Below are 22,742 nucleotides of genomic sequence, written 5' to 3' on the forward strand. Positions count from 1 at the left end.
TGCGTGTGTGTGTGTGTGTGTGTGTGTGTGTGTGTGTGTGTGTGTGTGTGTGTGTGTGTGTGTGTGTGAGGAACATACCGAGCTCCACTCAGTCATGAACCACTGCGCCGCACAGCTCTTCAAATAGCAGCTCTGTGCAGTTGGAGGACGAGGCAGATGAGAGCAGAGGTCATCTGAGGTCACTTCTAAATGACCACCGTTTTGGACAACACAGACCACACCACGACTCTGGGTACCATTGCCACATTCAGATGAGCACTGTCACAAACATTCAGACACGCAGATTAGCAAAAGTTGTGTGTTCCTCTGGTGTATTCTCAAAGAACTTGATGAAAGTTATCTACGGTACAAACATAAAACACAAATATTACAAAATCTGTCATTAAGTAAAAGAGGTGTGCTTGAGTGCGGTTCACTTGGGCTGTGGCTTGGTATGCTTGTGTGCGAGTGCAAAACGTGCCTAAGCCCAAAACTGAAAGTGAGGCGTGACTTTTAAGGGACTGTTTCATATGGTTTAATTAATCATTCTTCCTGTTTAATGAACGCAAACTGTCTTAGTTTATTAGACGCAAACCCCTCACTGCACGACAGCTGCACCTTCAGCAAACCTCCTAATTCCTGCAGCATGAAAACTTTATGATTGTTTATGTGCATCAAAAAGTGGCTGATCTGTTCGGCGAAATATTTGACTGCGTGTCACTGCATATCAAGCCACTAAAGCGATATAACTAAGAAATCTCCACTGTGCTGAGAGAGAGCGCTCGGGAGAGATGGGAGGAGGGACAAGCGTACTTTGGCCCGGTTCAAGGCAACTGTACATAGTGTGAATACACTCTTAGACACATAGGGCACATATCATACACCCGGAGCAATGCGGCGCAAGGTGCGATGCAATTGTTGTTTGCTATTTCAGCTCGGCAGAGTCGGCGCAAGAGTTGTTTTGATGTTTTGTGCGCTTCGCTTAAACATTGCTTAATACACACAGGATGTACAGCTATATGCAAATATCTTTACAAATGAAAATGAATTAAAAGATTAAAATATTACAAAAAATATTATTTTCTAGTCTACATAAACATAAAAACCACTACCGCCATGCCTTCTTTATCTCAGGGGGCTTTTTTAGTTTTTTTCATGACAATTCGCTTTTGTACAATGTTATTATTATTATTTGCAGTATTATTTGATATATGCATATTTATATTTGTTTTATTAAAAACAAGCTTAGATTTGCCCACCTGTCAGGTTTTAGCTTGCTGTTGGAAGTGGTGTAAAGAGAGGCCAGCAGTGAGTGCTCAACCTCTGGTCTGCGTGAGTCCTAATTACGCATGGCACAATAACCGTTTTCATGGTGTACCGGGGTTTGGAAAAGTCAAGGTTTCAAAACCATCAACATTTTTTGCAATATCATTCCTAAGGTATGTATTCGCTTTTTTATTTACATTTGTTTTTTAGGAAAACAGAATCTCCAGCAATAAAGAGCTCCAAAGATGCCATTTTAAATTGTATAAAAAATCTGTTTTTGAAACAAATGAGGACAACAAAAGTAAATAAATCATTTAGCCTGACATGTTTACTGCTCCAAAATATTTTAAATGTTTCTTAAAATAAAATATATTGTGTTCAAAAGGGGAAAAAAGTATTTCTTTTTACCCAGACATTTAAAAAGAATATATTTTATAACAGTAATCACAATACAGTGATACCCTGTTATTTTTATCCAAGGTTATCATACCGTCAGAATTTTATACCAGCCCATGCCTAGTCCTAATGCCCCAGTAAAACGTGAAGGGGACACTATACTGTCAGTGGGCACCATCTTTCGGATGAGACATTAAACCAAGGTCCTGACTCTCTGTGGTCATTTAAAATCCAATAGCACTTCTCATAAAGAGTAGGGGTGTAACCCCAGTGTCCTAGTCAAAGTCCCTCTATTGGCCCTTACGATCATGGCCTCCCAATCATCCCCATCCACTGAATTGGCTTTATCACTGTCTCTCCACTCCACCAATTTCTGGTTTGTGGTGAGCGCACTGGCGTCGTTGTCCTGTGGCTGCCATTGCATCATCCAAGTGGATGCTGCACACTAGTGGTGGTGTGGTGAGACCCCCCTCATGATTGTGAAGGGTTTTGGGAGTGTGGCCATTCACGATAAATGCGCTATATAAATACACATTACATTACATTACATATAATATAATATATTATACCCATGGAGAGTCCTTATGAACCACTAAAACCAACATGTGTGTATATGTGTGTCTCGCACCTGTCCCCAAGGCCCCGTGTACCACTCCAGTCTCTGTGCGCAGGGTCCCAGGTCACACTGCATGAGCTCATCAGGTTTGTCTTCATCATCACAGTCGTCCAGCGGCAGAGAGTTACTTTGGCTCATCAAACACACCACCGACCGGCTGCGACTGCCTTCAGCACAGTCTGCAGAACACTGGACAGACACATACAGCTGTTCAAGAAGAAACCCACATTACTGAGAAACACAAAAGAAAAAGGCCAAGATTTGTCACCCTTTCACTCCAGAGAGAGTAGAACCAGCTGCTGGCACACACTCCTTTGTCACAGTTCTGCAGATCCTGCGGGCGAAGGGCCATGTTGCATTCCTCGTCAGAAACAATATCACCCAGGTTATCCACACACACCACTTCTCTACTGCGCTGACCGACACCACACGGCACAGAGCACTGCCACACACAGAGAGAGAGAAAGACAAAGTGAGAGAGAACGTCTAATGACTACTGATATCTTGTGTGCATGATCTGGTGATTATATATGGAGGCATGTTATTGTGTATATCTATAAAGCCTATCAAAATTTATATAATTTTTATATCATCTTTTTTCTTCTTCTTTTGCACATATACAACTCTGTTCAAGAGTTTGAAGTTGTACAATTTTAAAAATGATTTAGACAGTGTTTATTTTATATGCTCAGCTGCAATTATTTGATCATAATTACACCTATATTTGTAATATTCTGAAATGCAGGAAAAAAATCTTATTAATGCCAATGCTTGAATCATTTAGGCTGTTTAATATATTTGTTCTCAGGTTTTTACTGTCTTCCCAAATTATTTTGATCAGATTTTTTAACCCTTATGTGTACTATATTGTTTAAATCTTTTTGTTTTGATTGGTGGCTTTTTTTTTTTTTTTTTTGCCTCACCGACTTCCATTATAACGTCATTTTTATTGCAAAGACATGACACCATATAATTATTCATTCTTGATTGTTGGTGGTTCTTCCTGTTGTCAAAATTTGTCATTTTATGAAAGTCAATGGAGCAAAAACAGCCACCAACATAACGAAAATGGAAGTAAAAGAGTACATTATTGAGTTTTTGAAAATTTTCAAAAGATGTTGCCAAAATATGTTTTCAAATTAAGACTCAAAATCACCTCAGAGTGGATGAAAACATCTCTAACAGCCGATGAGGGATGAATAAATGTGAAAAGCTTTTGTTTTTCACAGTTGATAAAACAATTAATTCATAAACAAAAAACATTTATTTGGAAGAGATCAATTCAGTCTTTAAAAAGAAATAAATAAACTCATATTGACCCTAAACCTTTCAAATGTAACCCGAGTAAATACATTTTTAAATGTATAAAGAATTATGTTATGTTAATTATTTTGACATTAGTTGCTTTTCCCAATATTCATATCTTGTTTAAAAAAAAGAGTAAAATTTTATCAAAAGGAGACATTGTTTAGTATTATTTATTAACTAGAATAAATCATTCGTTTTAATTAGCTTTTATTTTTTACTTTCCATTTTAAATTTCATTTTATATTCAATTCACCAAATATCTTATTTCATATAAAATATCTTATTTCATCCAGTTCTGTCTGGATCTCGAATCTGATTGGCTGATAGCCGTAATATATTTAAGTAATATCAGCATCTGTACAGCCTCTTTACCCTTTGTGTATTACTCCACCCAAATACAGCCAGGAACATATGTTGATCTACAGCCATGGCACACTGCCACTCGTGTGATATTGCTCATACATGTATGTATGTGTATGTATATGTATATGTATATATATATATATATATATATATATATATATATATATATATATATATATATATATATATATATATATATATATATATATAGAGGTGTGAACCTATAATGGTCTCACGGTTCGGTTCGGTTCGGTTCGGTTCGGTTACGATTATCATGCCTTCGATTCGGTTCAATTCGATATTTCGGTGCATCACGGTGCATTGACGATGCTTTCCATATACAGTGTTATATTTTAGAGGGGAGGCTATAACAAGCTTTCTGTATAAACACACAGACACACAGCACCACACTGTCTCTCATTCAAACACAAACATAGACAGCACCAAAGAAACAAACACACACACACACGCACACACACACTTAGGCCCTCGCAACAGGGAGAGCTCGCGAAGAGCGGAGCAGAAAAACTAAAAAAAGAAGCACTTTTCCGACGGTCCCTTGCTGAGAGCTCCTCTCAGTGCGAGCTATCCCGGCTAAACACATATTGTGAGGGCTTAAACGGAGCAGTGCTCGTAGTGTGGAGCGAAAAAAAAGAAAGACTGCTGTGAAACATAACCAGCTTTGTCTTTTTGTAGGAAACACAATTTAGATCTTTTTAGGGTAAGAGGTTTTTGAGTTATTGCCGTCTGTAACTGAATGTGTGTCAAGAAAATTGAAAACAAAACCAACTTAACCGCGCTCATTTCTGGCGCCCCCCTGGATATACAGCGCCCTTAGCATTTGCCTATGGTGCCTATGCAACGCGCCGGCCCTGAGTTGGCTGAGTGTTGTAAATACTCGCGCTCACCTCCCTCGCGACAGAGCGCATAGGAGATAAATGACGTCAGTACATAATAACCGGTTATGATTATTACTGAACCGATACCGAATTGTCCGCATCTGCATCGCGGTGCACCAAAGAAACAATTAATTTTGACACCCCTAATATATATATATATATATATATATATATATATATATATATATATATATATATATATATATATATATATATATATAGCCTTGGCTGAATCAGATAAACAGCTTAGAGACAGACATGAAATATGCAGATCTCACGTAACATTTGTGAGAAACATTACAGTAAAAACTTTCACAATTATTATTTGATGTATCGTAATGTATCGTTGATGTATTTGATGTATCGTAAAAATAATTAAAGCCTTTTTGCGATGAGTCACACACAATGTCGTTAAAAAGTTCACACACACACACACACACACAGATACACACACAAACGCAGTGGGGACGTGATTTTAACTTTGCACTGTTTTTGTGCATAAGCAAGTGTGACAGGATACTCATTAATATCCACTGCTGTATGGACATCCGTTATGTTCATGTACAAAATAAACCTGATTTAACGTCCACAAACTGGGTTTGAATCATCTTCTTTTATAAATGTACTGACATGCAGCTTTGGTGATAAAGATAATAAAATCGCTGTAATTCATTACAAACATGCTGCTTTAACGTTTTAAACTTGTTAAACTCATTCTTGATCACACTTGATGATGATTGATGATCACAGAGAGCTGAACAGATCTTTTAATCCCAGTTGTTTTGTGCATGTCCTGTCTTGTTGATATGATTATACACGTTACTACGGAGACATGTTAATACGTGGCTGTCAATCATTTCAGTGGGTTGGGAAACCGCACTCCTACATCACTTTCCGGTCGGCCTCAAAATATGACGGATTTGGATCCTATTTTCAATGCCATAAGGTTTAAAAAAAAAAAAAAAAAAAAACTTATCGTCTTTATGTCACCTCAATATGACAGTGGACACACTATACCTACTCACGGTTCTGTCTAAACAGCTTACAAAAGACGATTTTCATCATAGGTGCCCTTTAATTTTTTGGGGTGAACTATCCCTTTAATGAGATGTTTCCTAAGTAGGTGGTTATGATGCAAATTGAGCCACTTGACAACTTTTACCAAACCAATATTTCTAATATAATAATAAAAGATGTCATAAGCTTAACTGGCACATCTGTCTCCTACACACTCAAACACACACTGACAAACCTCAGTCCACTCGGAGCGGATCTGCCACTCACTGCAGATCTTGAGCTGGCAGACGCTGGTGGTATCTGGCATCTCTGTGTCATCACACATGCTGTTCGCCACCACCACTGTACTACTGCCATGCTGTCCCTGTGTCTGCCGGCAAATCACCTGACGATACTGGAAACCTGGACCACAAGTCTTACTGCACTCAGACCATTCACCAACATCCCAACTACACACAAATACACACACACAACAAACACACACAAACACACACACAGTGACTGTTTCATTCACATGTGCTTCCCATTTAGAAATCAAGAAGTTTCCAAAAGTCTACTCAGCCCATTTTGACAGTTTTTGGATGTTTTAAGATGTAATGGCATGCACTACTGCTTGCTTTTTTAGTCTACACTTCTGTTCTGCTGTTAGTTGAAGTTCTACTTAAGTTTTAAACTTATGTTTTAGTTCAGTTATAATGCTGTTTTATATGTGTTTAGCCTATTTGATATTTTTATATATTCCTAGCACTCAAGCATGTTTAACATGTTCACATTTATCCTACCAAATAAGGTTTTGAGGTGGAATCTTGTTAGGAAGCCATCAGTACAGTAGACTGCAAAATATTATATAAATTGTTCAAAACAAAAATGGAAACAATTCACTAAAAACTGTGAATTTCTAAACCCGAAAGGAAAACGTTTTACTATTGTTACACTAGCAAGTACTTTTTAGTATGACAAAAGTTTAAAGTACGCACAAAAGGTGCTAAATAGGTGCAAAATCAGAAACATTCCACCAAAAAGCACAAAAAAGATCTGCACACTTATTTTAATTTCAAACATATTAAAACTAGAAACATTTCGATTTTAGAACTGTGTTTATGTAACAATAACAAAAAGTAATATAATAGATATTTAAATCTAATTCAAACAAATTTGATTTATTACTACTACTACGAAAACTTAATTAACATGACCATAACTGAAGCTGGCCTACCTGCTTGTTAAGCTGTGACGTATCAATGACGTAAAGAATACTGTTTCCGGCTTCAAGCCGCTACTCATTTGAATTGAGAGATATTAATTTATGGCCATTTTTCAGTTATTTCTCACATTAAAGTAAATTTAATATAAAATCATGATGTACATATCAGTCTTTGGAATCACAGACACCAATATTTTAACAATGAAAAATATTTAATCAATCACTTTCTGGCCATCAGATAATATGCACATTTTGCATTGTGCAGATGCGATTGAAAATAATTGTTACAATATTGTTTTTTTTTTTTTTTGCACAAATAATAAAATTTAAAAGAAAACAAAGCAGGAACTTTTTAATACAAAAAAACATTTAAAAAAAAAACATTTTGTAAGCATTTGTGTGCATGTTTGCAGTGGTTTTGGTAGTTTACAAAGACACAAATTTGTATAATGAGATGGGTATGTCCTAAATACAATGTTCCATGTCCCTGCATCTTTTCCTTCTTTCATTGATTATTGTTTACTTTGTATTTAAGCCCTTAGTTCTGTCAATTCATGATTACGTATTGTCAACACTTATTAATGCTAAGTTAATGCTAAATATTGAATTAAATTCAATGAGCCATACATTATTCTTCTGATTATACTACACTATGCTCCCTAAAATTATTTTGTTGTAAGTAAAAATTTAGCATTTCAGTGAAAATAGTGAAGTTGGGTACAAGTTAACAGAATTAAAAGAACTATTAATTTACATTCATAACAATTTTTTATTTTATTCATGTTCGTTCATGTTCACTACTATTTTTTACCATAATTTTGTAAAAGCCTAGTATAACCAATCCTTCATGAGCTAAATTTTGATTTTTTTCAGGTGTTTTTATTTTTGATATAAATAATTTTGTTTCGTTGTTCATTCAAAGCTGGACAAAGCTTCATGTACATTAACTCTTTGGAATTCACTACCATTTTTTACCATATTTTTGAAAGAGTCTTGTAAGTATAACCAGTCCATAACCACCATTTTTCTTTAAGGTTTTTTCATTTCTGATAATTATTATTATTATTATTATTATTATTTTATTTTTATTTTTTTACTCACAAAGCAGGACAAGGCTGTGACTGACACTCTTCAACCTGAGGTCCAGGATGAGTGATGGAGCTGCACAGATCCTCTAGTACAGTGGTTTGAGTGGCCCTTTCCACACAGCCAAACAGAACCTGCTGACTGCCTAACAAACAGACAAACAGAGACAGACAGCACGTCATAACACTGTCATTACAATCACATCGCCTGCTGCTGAGAGAACACCAATCTGGTTTGCTTTTATTTCCAGGCACGGAAGTATGCTTATTCTGGATTTGATTTAGATTCGAAACAGTGAAGACATTATGAAAACCCAGCATTGGCCTGGAATGTGTAAATGTTTTGTGTCTGTGTGACTTTATTAAAATTCAGAACACCATTCATCAGACGTGACATTGTGTTTATATCTTTCTCAGCCAAAAACACTCAAAACGTAATATTTTCTATTTTTGTCGGAGACACATTCTAGGAAGATTTTAAGAGACGACTTAACACTAGAACTGAAGAGTCAGTCATTTTGACCATTTTTAGACATTGTAATTTAAAAACTGTGTAATACCCTGACTTTTACTAAATGTGTATATTTCTTTCTAGCATTGTTATTTTATTAAAATTACAAAACACAAAAGAGTTCTGAGTATTTCTAACTTCAATTACCATAAGAAATTTACCACATTAGCCACATGCATTTCAGTGTCCGCTGCTTATTCCCTTACCTTTGAATTTGTATGCTTCTGTCTGTTTCCAAGCAACATCCTGCTAATAAAAACTTTTAACTTTCTGATAGCAAAAACAAAACTTTTCATCAGAAATGTGTTTCAGAAGCAACATAATCAGTGTGGTGAAAAAAGCCTTGCTCTCCTACTTGCCGGAAAATATGTGCACTCCTACTAAATTGTGCAATGTATAGTCCGTATAACAAAAATTGTATTTTTAGGGTAATACATAAAATATGACGAGCCGGCAGGCATTCAAAGATCAATTATAATACCTTAATAGAAGCTTTAAATGTAAATATAAAGTGACAAAACAACATCTCATATGCACCTACTAGGCCAAATAATGAGAAAGAACCAAATTTTTTACCACAGCTATGCTGATGAGTCTCAGATCTACTTAGCCTTACTGCCTAATGACTTCACCCTATTGACACCCTCTGCCAATACATTGATGAAATTAACAGTTGGATGTGCCAAAACTTTCTTCAGTTAAACAAAGAAAAAAGTCATTGTATTTGGAATTGGAGATGAGGCTATCAAGGTGAATGCAGACCTGGGCTCTAGGGGTCAAATAATAGAAAATAAGGTCAAGTATCTTGGTGTGATTCTGGAGTCAGATATGGGTTTCAGTAATCATGTCAAAGCAGTTACTAAATCAGCATACTATCATCTTAAAAACATTGCAAGAATTAGATGCTTTGTTTTCAGTGAGGATTTAGAGCAACTTGTTCATGCTTTTATCACCAGCAGGGTGGATTACTGTAATGGACTCCTCACTGGTCATCCCAAAAAGACAGTCAGACAGTTGCTGCATATGCAGAACACTGCTGCCAGGATTCTGAGTAGAACCAGAAAATCAGAGCACATCACACACTACACTGGCTCCCAGATACATTCAGAATAGATTTAAAAGTATTATTACTTGTCTATAAATCACTAAATGGCCTAGGACCAAATACATTACAGATATGCTCACTTAATACAAACCTAACAGATCACTCAGATCTTTAGGATCAAGTAAATTAGAAATTCCAAGAGTTTAGTCAAAGCAGGGTGAATCGGCTTTCAGAAATGATCAGATGTGCTCCAAAATTATAGGGATATTCAAATCTAGACTTTAAACCCATCTGTTTAACTGTGTCTTTACTGAATGAGCACTATGCTACGTCTGACTTTTAGGTCTTTACGTTCTTTTTCATTCCTTTTAAACTTGTTTTAACACATTTTAATCTGTTTTAATCATTTTTATTCTTTGTTGTTATTTTCTTGTACTTGTTTTTTTATTCCTGTTTATGTAAAGCACTTTGAATCGTCATTGTGTATATAAATAAACTTGCCTTGCCTTGCCTATGTGAGAAAGGTCCTGCTATACTAGTTTCTGTATGTTGGTAGTTCAAGTGGTAATGTACCCAGAACAAATTAAACAGAAAGATCCCATTGCAAAGTGGGCATGTGTAAAATTAAGTCGCAAGGGTTAGAGCATTGCATTATAATTACAAGATTGAAACTCTTTCATTGATTCAGCGTGCCGTGATTAATAATTACACGACTGCAGAATCATCTCACAGAAGCATTTTTTTTCAAACACTCTACTGAAGTTTAAAATTTAGTTTGTAGTTAAAACATTATTTTATGTGGTATTTCCATGTGCAGCATTTACTTCAACCAACCGTAGTTTTTAAAAAAGCTAAACAAACACCTGTCATTATCTCAAAACAATATTTTTGATGTCTTTATCGTCCGATTAAATTGATGAAACGTGATTTTGCATAGTTTGTTATAGTGAACTACACCTCTGTTGTAACCCCTGCTCCACCTGAAAGTATGTGTTGCATATTTAATAGAACTGGCTTCATTGACTAAATTCGCATGAAATCATTTTTGATGAATTGCTCAATTCTGCTGCAAACATATATGGAATTTTTTTTAATAAGTAATGTAAAAATTTAAAACTGACATACCTGTTCCACAGGTGGTACTGCAGGGTGTTGTGGCCATTGCCATCCAGCTGTACAGAGGCACTGGTTCAAGGGTTACTGAGTCTGATGGGACTTGGTTAGGGTGAAAGCTGCTCAATGAGTTTTCACCAACACTGTTTTCAGAATCAGGAAATATTCCATGACTCTCGACTACAAGATGAGAAAACATAAAAGAGAAAGGAACAGTTAATTAAGATTTTAGCCATTTTTAGTAGATTTAGTAGATCTTTGATGCATGTACAATTAAAGGCAATATTATTAATCTGTAAAATTAAAAACTTTCTAAATTATTATTATTATTTTTATTGAACTTTTTTATTGAACATCATGCTTTATTTTTTATTTTTATTTTTTTTGCTGTAAGCTAATCTACCAAAAAGTTGACAAACTTGTTCTTAAGATGGCATGTGACAAGTATTTATTGTGCTTAGCCAAATATACTTTTCTGTCAGTTTTAGTCAAGTATCTGTAACTGTAATTTATGGTATATTTCTAAATGTACTGAATATACTGTTATATTAAAAAGTTTATTCTTGCATGTATTTCTTTTCCTTTTCCTTTTTTTAAATAAAATGTATTATTTTAGTAATTTAATTAGGTACAAGTCACCTAAACAACACTGAAACAGTCAGATTGATTTATAATCATAACAAATACAATTTTTGTACATTAACAAGTATCCTGATAATTTACTAGTACTGTAATTCACTATCATATTTTTTACAATAATTTTGTGAGAGTCTGTTTATTTAGATGTCTGTTTGAATAAAACATTTCACAAGTTTTATAATTTATAATATTATAAATTAATATTCATTCATTCATTCATTTTTCTTTGGCTTAGTCTCTATTTCAGAGGTCACCACAATGGACTGAACAGCCTATTGATTAATATACTTCACTTATAGCGCATGTTTTGCAAGACAATGCAAACACACAGAAATGCCAACTGGCCCAGTTGGGACCTGAACCAGCAATCTTCTTGCTGTGAGGCAACAGTGCTAACCACTGAGCTACCATGCCATTCTTAATTCATTCATTTATTCATTCATTCATTCATTCATTTTCTTGTCGGCTTATTCGCTTTATTAATCCGGGGTCGCCACAGCGGAATGAACCGCCCAACTTATCCAGCACGTTTTTTTTTTATGTAGCGGATGCCCTTCCAGCCGCACACAGAAACGCCAACTGAGCCAACTGTTCAAACCAGCAACCTTCTTGCTGTGAGGCAACAGCACTACCTACTGTGCCACTACTATGCCATCCTATTATCATCATTATTATGATTTATGCTTTTATTTGAATGAAAATTTTGATCAATTATGTATTTTCTTCATGAATAAAAGTGCATATTTCTTTAAAAAATATTAAAGAATGTAAACATTATTATGAGCCTAAACATTTTAACAATACAATACATGTATTTGTATATATTAGTGAAATACTAACCTAGAGGAAGTACGCTAGAGTAAGAATATGCATCTGAATGAGTGTTGGTGTGTTTGGGTAGAATATATTCATAATACACTGCTGCATCAGGCTGTTGGTAAATCACCTGGGAAAAAAAAATTAACAAGTTAAATAATAACAATCCACTGCCATACCACTCGCTTCGAATGTTAAATGGCCATTATCAGTGGTTATCAGTTGATAGATATGGGCCAGTAGGGGCCTTCTGCGCCTACTGGTAGGCTCAGAAGGCTGTTATCACTCATTCACATGGTTAATCAGTTATACTAATAGAGAAGACTCCAGATTCAGATCTGTTTTTACATTACTTTAATGGTTGGGTTTAGGGTTGGGGTAGGGGTAGACGCTAATAAAATACAATTAACTGGAAATTTAATAAATAACACAAATAATTTTGCAGTCATATGTAATATATAGCTGATTAACCATGTGGATAGATGATAGCAGCCTACTGGCACATATCTATCAGCTGATAACGCCCTGTCAATTGAGTGATAACATTCAAATCGGCTGGCCATACACACAGACCATATTAACTTAATAAAAAGTGTTTGTTCTTATAAAAACAAGTACTTAATGATTTCTAAATCTATCAATTTCATGTTTTTTTTCCATTGAAAACATACTGTCAGAATGCTATTTCTATCCATTAAGTTCACTTTTAACCAATAATCACAAAACAATGAAATGCATTAATAAAATACGAACAAAACACCTGTCGAAAATCTATCAGTTTCGACATGTTTTTTTTGTTCACTAGTGCCAATTAAGTGACTGCTGTCCTACTGCTGTGATGTCATACAGTAGGAGTGGTCCCTTACAAAGAGATTCAGCTCCTGATTGGTGGGTCCAGGTGCAGTGATGGATTCTCCTGCTCTGCTGCGTATCTCATTGGGCCGCTTGTATGTGAACTGAGTGCCTGCGGCGTAAAACTGTCCTGGCCTGTCGATCACCCAGTCACCATTTATCACCGATTCACCAGTTGCCATGCTGAGAGCTTGAAGAAAAAGAGAGGGAAAATGATGATGGATGGAAGGAGGACACCTGGTGGCTCCATACCACATATTACCCTACTGGAAAGGCCAGGCCGCAGGAATGTGGAAGTTGTTTTTTTAAAGTGCTCTACAAGATCAAAATGTGGACTATATTTAGAAACAAAGTAAAGCCACCTGTCACCTTGAGTTGAGTTTTTACTTTAAATGAAGATAGAGAGAGGTGCTTTACATTCAAAATGTCAAGTTAAATAAGAGCTGTTTTTAAGTAAAATTTTAAGAGAATTTTGCTGCTATCATTGACTGGGACATATTTGGGTCAATAGATACATTTTAAAATCTGATGGTTGTAATTGTTTAAACGTTTTCTAATAAACACAAAGTATTCCAAATGTATAAATTGTATACTTTTTAAAATATAATTTAAACCCAAAACCCATACTTTTTGTTTGGTTGAGCACCCAATTAAGATTGATGTGCATGCATTTTGTTAGATTTTTTGTGTTTGAGTGAAAAAATGTCAAATAGTGATGAAAAAACTTGTTGGCGCTATAGCTTAAGGGTTAGCGTGCTGACATTTGGTGCAATAGCATGTCAGGGCATCGCGAGTTTGAATCCCGGCTCGAAGATATTTCCCTACCCTACCCCCTCTCTCTCTCTCCCACTTCGCTTCCTGTCTCGATACTGTCCTTTCTAAAAAATAAAAAAAGGCCAAAAATAAATCTTAAAAAAAAAATAGTGATGAAAAAACTCATCAACTGAAGAGTAATTGATTCTTCACTTGAAGTCTAAAAACATCTATTTAGAAAAAAAATAATTAGATGTCTTAAGTCTTGAACACTAAATAGACCACTAAATTGTACACTACTGGAGGAACATTCCATTGCAATTAGCCTGATGTAAAGTAAAATTAAAAAAAGAAGAGCTAGCAGGAATTCAGTTCCATTACCCAAATAGTTCCTGGTCTTGTGTGTTTCCTGTATTTTTATTCGCAGAGCTCCAGAGGGGATATCCAGGATCTTGTGGTATCTAACCGAGAGCACAGAGAGAAAGATTGTCCCATTGAACAGTTCACACGAGCTCCCGTCTCCAGCACACACACCACACACATCCACCTGGAAACCCTCACAGCCCTGCAGATACACATACAAACACACAAACACACAGACACACATTTTGAGCATTCATGTTTTATAGGGAATCTTTAGAGACAAACAGTAATTGTTTTACTGTACAGACTATATATTGTGTTCCCTTACTTCAACCATACCTATAAACCCAACACTCAGATAAACCATTCTGCCATTTTACATTGTCAAAATACTTAATTCTTTGTGACTTTTGAGCCGTTCTCCTCGTGGGGAAAAAAAAAGTACTAATAAGGTATGGTATCTGGTCACCAAAATAGGATGAATACAAGGACCACATTTTGAATGTCAAAGAACCAATAAATTATGATTTCTAACCATTTTGAATAATTAAAACACAAGACATGTCCTTGTAAACCACATTAATAGTATACAACAAGGTCATACCTATTGGACAATGTTGTGTCCTCAAAAACCACATTAATAGAGTTCAACTAGGTCAAACCTATTGGACAATGTTGTGTCCTCGTAAACCAAATGTATAGAATACAACAAGGTCATACCTATTGGACAAAGTTGTGCCCTCATAAACCACATTAATAGAGTTCAACTAGGTCAAACCTAGTGAACAAAGTTGTGTCCTCGTAAACCACATCAATAGAGTTAAACTAGGTCATACCAATTAGACAATGTTATGTCCTCATAAACCACAATAATAGATTTAAACTACGTCATATCTATTGGACAATGTTATGTCCTCATAAACCACATTAATAAAGTTTAACAAGGTCATACTTATTGGACAATCTCGTTTCCTCGTAAACCACATTAATAGAGTTCAACTAGGTCAAACCTATTGTACAATCTTGTGTCCTTGTAAACCACATTAATAGAAGAAAAAAGTCATACCTCTTCGACAATGTTGTGTTCTCATAAACCACATTAATAGAATACAACAAGGTTATACCTATTTGACAATGTTGTTTCCTCATAAACAACATTAATAGAATACAACTAGGTCATCCCTATTGAACAATGTTGTTTCCTCGTAAACCACATTAATAGAATACAAAAAGGCCATACTTATTGGACAATGTTATGTCCTCGTAAACCACATTAATAGAGTTTAACAAGATCAAACCTATTGGACAATGTTGTGTCATCATAAACCACACTAATAGAATATAACCAGGTCATACCTATTGGGCAATGTTGTGTCCTCGTACACCACATTAACCAATACACAATCACACATACACACACACAGCAGAGCACATTCAGGTTCTTGTAGCACACAGATGAAGACACAGATTTCACCACTTCAGATGGGAGACCCTCTGAGCAGAAGTGTTTGCCTGAGATCTTATTAATAAAAAGATTAAAATCAAAATTGAACAGCTAAGATGATCCGATTTCAGAAAATTAATCAGCACTGCCTGTCTTATCTGGCAAGAGTTCATCAAAAAGAGTAAACAAATGTGGCTCTTCAATAGGCTACTGATGTCTTTTTCCTCAAAACACAGCCACATTTTGAATCACACCGAGTTGTGTGTATGTCTGTATTTTAAAATGCGTTCAATCCAGTAGAATTTATATGTAAACCAGATTGCAATCACACAAGCGTACATGTGCTGATTCATTTTCACTTACATTTTTAAATGAATCAGCATGAATCAGTACATGAACAAGTAAATAGCAATGATACAATTCACTCCAACTGCTTTTTGAATAAGGATCAAGACTAAAAATAACACTGATTACTGAGGGATGAGACTGTTTGTTTTTAAGATTTACTGTTTCTAAAATAATTCATTTTAAGCCGTTTCCTTAAAACATTTTCATTCAAAGCATCATCAGTTGCTTTTAAAGTGTAATGAGAAATACACACACACACACACACACATATATAGACAGACAGCGGCCATATTGTTACACGATTCAAACGTACACTAAAAGCCATCAAAATCATGTTTCAATGCACAAACAACTGTCTCTATTGTTAGCTTTAAAGAAGTCTACAAGAACAGCAGTTTTCACTAGCAGAATACCTCGTTCCATATGATTTATTAGACATTTTCCTTATGGAAGAAAATAAATTCCTCACGAGGTAGAAAAAAAAAACTGATTTTACTATATTTATGGGAGCATTTGGTGCCCACAAACACTCATCATCTTAATTTGTCAAACTTACAATAAGAAAGACTTGATTTAACAAAATCCTGGCTGGAAAAAAAATTTCTTCCACCAACCACACACACACATTTATATTGTGTATATTTTGTACAAAACTGTAGCCCTGTTCCATTAAAATCAAACCCTAACCCTTAACAGACCTGAAAACCTCGTGATTCATTCATTTCATTTTCCTTTGGCTTAGTCTCTTTGTTCATCAGGGGTCACCACAGCGGAATGAACCACCAACTTATCCAGCATATGTTTTACACAGCGGATGCCCTTCCAGCTGCAACTCAGTGCTGAGACACATCCATACCCACTTATCTACTGTACACACATACACTACAGCCAATTTAGTTTATTCAGTTCACATGTGCCACATGTCTTTGGACTGTGGGGGGAACAGGAGCACCCAGAGGAAACCCACGCGAACACGGGAAGAACATGCAAACTTCACACAGAAATGTCAACTGACCCAGTTGGGACTCGAACCAGCGACCTTCTTGCTGTGAGGTAACTGTGCTAACCACTGAGCCACCGTGTCGTCGAAAACCTCTTAATGGTATTTGAATTTCAAAAAACACAAATTATTATGACATTTTCATTATTAGAATTCAGAATTAGAATGTTTTTACATTATAAAAACATGATAGTATTTACATCACGCTTATGTTATTTTACCATTTTGTGTCCTCATGCTCAACAGCACGCACACGCACACACGCACATGCACACACACACACACACACACACACACACACACACACACACACACACACACACACACACACACACACACACACACACACACACACACACACACACACACACACACACACACACACACACACACACACACACACACACACACACACACACACACACACACACACATATACAGGTATGTTTTTCTATCATGCTGGGGACTTTCCAGTGACTTCTTTGTTTTTATTTTGAGTTCATGGTGTTTTCTATCCCAACCCTCTCATAAACCTTTTGGAATTTTTTTACAGTGTTATCAATACATTATTTAGTATGTTTATTAAGGCATGTTTTCTGGTGGAGACCTTTGGCTGATCCCCACAATTCTAGGTGATTTTGGGTTTTACGGCTCCTGTAGGGATGTTTTTGGTCCCCACATTGTAGGCAAAAGTTGACCCCAGCGCCCCCAATAATCCAGACTGTGCAGTTTTGCAATGCTTTATCCTCCAGTTGGTCTTTTCAAGGGCCATCGATGCCTCCTTTAGTGTTAACTAGACTCAGTTGTATATGAGTAATAACGCTACTCACATAACACTCACAATGATGACTCGATATGTAAGAATTTATAATAACAATAATAATATTTTCTGATATTCTTTTCTATATATTGTTCTATTGTTTTACATGCTTGCTTTTTGTGAAACTGCACTACAATACTTCACTTTATATGGAGTTAAGACTACAGATTTAATTCATATTTTCATTTTACAGAAAATATATATTTACAATTTTGTATGTTTATACAGCACATATATGTAGATTTCAACGTAATTTTAATATATATTTTATATAAAACATCAGGAAATGTATATGGTTATGTTAACTATTTGTATCAATTGTTAATGTACACTAAGAATTTGATGTAGAAACAGATTTCACTAATAAAATTACTAGTAAATAATGAACACATATTGAATAACAAAGCAACCCAGTGAAGCAGTAGGTTATGATGTCGCCTCACAGCAAGAAGGTCGCTGCCGGTTCGAGCCTTGGCTGGGTCAGTTGGGGTTTCTGTGTGGAGTTTGCATGTTCTCCCCGCATTCGTGTGGGTTTCCTACGGGTGCTCCGGTTTCCCTCACAGTTCAAAGACTTGGGGTACAGGTGAATTAGGTAGGCTAAATTGTCCGTAGTGTATGAGTGTGAATGAGTGTGTATGGATGTTTCCCAGAGATGGGTTGCAGCTGGAAGGGCATCTGCTGCGTAAAACATATGGATGAATTGGTGGTTCATTCCATTGTGGCGACCCCAGATTAATAAAGGGACTAAGCTGAAAAGAAAATGAATGAATGAAATAAACAAATGAATGAATGAATAATAAAAACACTTTGAATCATATTCCAATAATAGTTTAATAGTTCAATAAGTCAAAATATATGTTTTTTAGTGTAACTACACAGTAAACTGCACAGTAAATATAATACAAAATAATATAATATAATATAATATAATATAATATAATATAATATAATATAATATAATATAAATTAATTAAATTTAATATAATATAATATAATATAATATCATTTAAATTAATTAAATATAATAATATAATACAATATAATATAATATAATATAAATTAATTAAATTTAATATAATATAATATAATATCATTTAAATTAATTAAATATAATATAATAATATAATATAATATAATATAATATAATATAATATAATATAATATAATATAATATAATATAATATCATATAATATAATATAATATAATATAATATAATATAATATAATATAATATAATATAATATAATATAATATAATATTGCGGATTGACATTAAAGTGTTGCATTATGCCGGTGCATTACTAACATTTTAGGTAAAAGCCAAGTAAAGTAAGTAAAAGTCACATATTCATATTTCAACATTTTAAGGATCTTATATGGTAACACTTTACAATAAGGTTGTATTAGTTAATATTAGTTAATGTATTTAACATCAATAAACGATGAACAATAATTACATTATTTGTTCATGTCAATTAACATTAGATAATAAAATACCGTTGCTCATTGTTAGTTCATGTCAACTCATGATTAATAATTTGTTAACTATGATTAATAAATGTTCTATTAGTGTTGTTCATAATTAGTCCATGTTAGTAAATACTTAAACTAATGAAACCTTATTGTGAAGTGTGACCATATATTCAGTACTGTATATACTTTGATAGTGAAAAGAATCTTTATGAGCTGAACAAAACAGAAATAAATTAACTTTATATGAACATAATACTAAATTAAACATATATAAATTATAAACTATAAAAAAAATAATATTAGTTTTAAAAGTATACCACATTAATTCATAATGATATTCTCCAACATACTATGAAACAATGTTCTGGGTAACTGGGGTTTGCCTGTACAGACATTTGCATGCGTTCTGTGTAGTCCTGCCACTGGTATCATTTGTCATTTGTCTGCGCTTCTTACCTCTCCAGGGCCGCTGCTGGAGTCGCTGTCCCAGGGAGCAGGCTCTGTGGGTGGGCAGAGGAAGAAGAGCAGGAGGGTCATCTGGAGGAAATGCAGGATGAGTCTCCACCGGTGTCCGCTATCACAAGCCATGAGCAGAATAAAGCAGTTAATATGATATGTGTGTGTGTGTGTGTGTCAGTGAGAAACACTGCAGTAGAGCTGTCTCTGAATAGAGATGTGTGTTTGTGTGAGAGAATGTTTTAGCAAAAGGGGGTTTTCTCTCTCTGTTTCTAAGTGTGTGTGTGTGTGTGTGTGTGTGTGTGTTTCTCTCTCACCCCCAGACAGCGAGTCATATACACTGGCACAAATTTCCCTCCTCTCCTCTCTCTCTCCTCCTTTTTACACTTTCTCTTTTCTCTTTCCACTCACCCCATTTTTTGTTCTTTCATAAGCAGCACGAATTCCTTCCAAGAAATCTCTCTGTGAGAGAAGCTGTAAAATGCTTAGAATTACAATCACTTTCTGATGGACAGACACAGTCTCTCTATCTTTCTTTCTAGCACTCAGAGAGGCTTATTCCGACCTAACCAGAACTAAATCAGAGAATTAGAGGGGAAAACTCTCTCTCTCTCTCTAAAACCCACCAGAAAAGAAAAACAAATGTAGAACAGGCCTATTCTGCAATGCGGCGCACAGCAGCCTTCCCTTTGCATACTTGACTGTGTCTTGTGGTGTGTAATTTTGTAGTAATGAGGGTGTATGTCACCTGTGTCCAGATGGTGTGTGTGTTTTTCTATGACCTGCACACCTTCTGGAGGTCACACGATCTTCACCTCGTCAAACGATCGAGAAAAGGAGAATATCAAGACATCAGGCCTTAAGGAGAAGCACATTCAAAGCTCTTGCTGTTTTGTTCACAGAAAAGACGTTTTTGGACATAAACTCACTGGAGCTCAGACAGACACGGCGGAGGAATGTTTCTTGTGGCAGCGGTTTTGTGTTTCATTATTCCAGGTCAATAATGCAAAGCGACTTACGGCTTTTCTTCACTGCAAACACATTAAAATTGATTCCGTTAGCATAAAATCCCAGATCATTACTTCAGCTCTCTAAACAAACACACACAACTTTCAACTCTATTTGCCTGTTTGGCTGTCAGAGTTTTTCAATAAAAATGTCCTCATGAAGCACAGATTTAACCATGTTCCTCAGTATTATCATGATTGAGTGCTATAATTTTTAAATAAAAAAAAATTGAACTGCAGGATGAATAAATATGAACACAGATAATGACTATGTTAAAATGTGATGGACAGAGTCTTAGTGTCAGGATTCTGCCCTTCAGTCTTTTTAATTCTTATTTTGGTGGCAGAGTCCAGACACTAGTCCCATCATGTCTTGTATATTGTGCTCAACTCGAGTTTTCTCGCATCGAGCACTCATTTTCTGTCATTGTCTGTTTTCGTCTTTGTGTGAGCGCTTTGCGTGCCTGCGTCAAATTGACTGCATGTTTTAGTCCTTTTTAACGTGACTTGTAGCTTATATTTTGTATTTTTACTTTGTGTCACATGCTTTTCTGTCTATTGTTTAGTCCCACCCTCCTTGTTAACCCATTATTAGTTCATTCAGTTTGTTTGTTAATTATTTCTTTTTTATAGTCTTCTCATGTCTGCTGTCCTGTGCCAGTTCGTTGTCGTTTATTGTCTTGTTGTGTCTAGTCTAGTCTAGTCTAGTCTAGTCTAGTTCAGTCCAGTCCAGTCCTGTCCTGTCCTGTCCTGTCCTGTCCTGTCCTGTCCTGTCTTGTTTTGTCTTGTCTTGTCTTGTCTTGTCTTGTCTTGTCCAGCCCTGATCCGTGCCAGCCTACCAAGTCAAGTTTGTTTGTTTATTTGTTTTGTCAATGTTTTCCCCCTCGGGTAGTTTTTGTTGTCTTTTTGTTTTATTTTATAATAAATCCATGCATTTGTCCCTGCATTTGAGTCCTTGCTCCTTTCCCGAAACCATGAAACTAAGAGGATGGATAACTGAAGAAAGTTTGCCGAAATGACTAAGACATCATGCACTGATATGGACATTTTGGCTAAAACTTTTGACCAATTTGGAAGGCAATAACTGATGTGGGGAATGGGGCTGATTTAGGGTTGAATTACTTTTTACCAGCTAAAACATACTCATCCATGCATTAATTATCTAATGGCAGATAATTAAATTAACTTTGGTGGTGACTGTTTTATGGGCAGTGTGTTAATCAACATAAATATTTCCAATAAATAACAGAAGGTTCTATAAAATTTGCATAACCTAAAAAGAAACCAGTATACTGTTTTGATAACTGAGGACAGTAAGGCTCAGCTTTTCCAGTTTCAGTTCTTTGTAGCTACGCCAAATGAGTAACCAGTGCAGCGCACAGCGCCCTCTATTGGTAAAAATGATCAATTCATGATAAGGTTAATAGAGTATGGTGTTAATTTACTCATCTATGCCATATTCATAATTTTTTATGACTGTTTTTGTTTCTTTAGAAGAACATTAATATATTTTTTTATTTTATCTCAAAAAGTGGCCACTGATTAGCTATGGTCAATTGGCTACTGCACTTTGGTTAAAAAAAAAAAAAACATTTACAGGCAAAACAAAATAATATCCAAGACCGCTGATGACACATAAACCTTTAGATTTTATGAAGCAAAGGAAACTGAACACTATTTACTACATAAACAATTCACAGCCTATCCTTGCAAAAAAAAAAAAAAAATTATATATATATATATATATATATATATATATATATATATATATATATATATATATATATATATATATATATATATATATATATATATATATATATATATATATATATATATATATATATATATATATATATATAATTTTTTAGTTAGAGTTAGAATTATTAGCCCCCTTGTTCTTCTTTTTAAAATATTTTTCAAATGATGTTTAACGGAGCAAGGAAATTTTCACAGTATGTCTGATAATA

At 35.1% G+C, this 22,742-nt stretch overlaps 1 protein-coding gene across 3 annotated transcripts in view; it reads right to left on the reverse strand.

Moving 5' to 3' along the window:
* Positions 1–20,347, reverse strand: part of adamtsl7 (ADAMTS-like 7) — a 28,570-nt gene extending 8,223 nt beyond the window's left edge. The window contains exons 1-11 of one of the 3 annotated variants that reach the window (XM_087237120.1): positions 20,177–20,347; positions 19,766–19,883; positions 14,244–14,427; positions 13,124–13,299; positions 12,282–12,387; positions 10,815–10,982; positions 8,150–8,279; positions 6,080–6,293; positions 2,526–2,699; positions 2,270–2,446; positions 79–258 (exon numbers count right to left, since the gene is read on the reverse strand). In XM_087237120.1, the coding sequence (XP_087093246.1) occupies positions 79–258; positions 2,270–2,446; positions 2,526–2,699; positions 6,080–6,293; positions 8,150–8,279; positions 10,815–10,982; positions 12,282–12,387; positions 13,124–13,299; positions 14,244–14,427; positions 19,766–19,883; positions 20,177–20,196 (1,647 nt within the window). In that variant the 5' untranslated portion in view covers positions 20,197–20,347. The other 2 variants (XM_087237121.1, XM_087237119.1) reach the window with 2 other exon arrangements.
* Positions 20,348–22,742: the final 2,395 nt, after the last annotated feature.

This window comes from Danio rerio, chromosome 1 (genome assembly GCF_052040795.2).
Source record: "Danio rerio strain M-AB ecotype USA chromosome 1, GRCz13ab, whole genome shotgun sequence".
Lineage (NCBI taxonomy): Eukaryota > Metazoa > Chordata > Actinopteri > Cypriniformes > Danionidae > Danio > Danio rerio.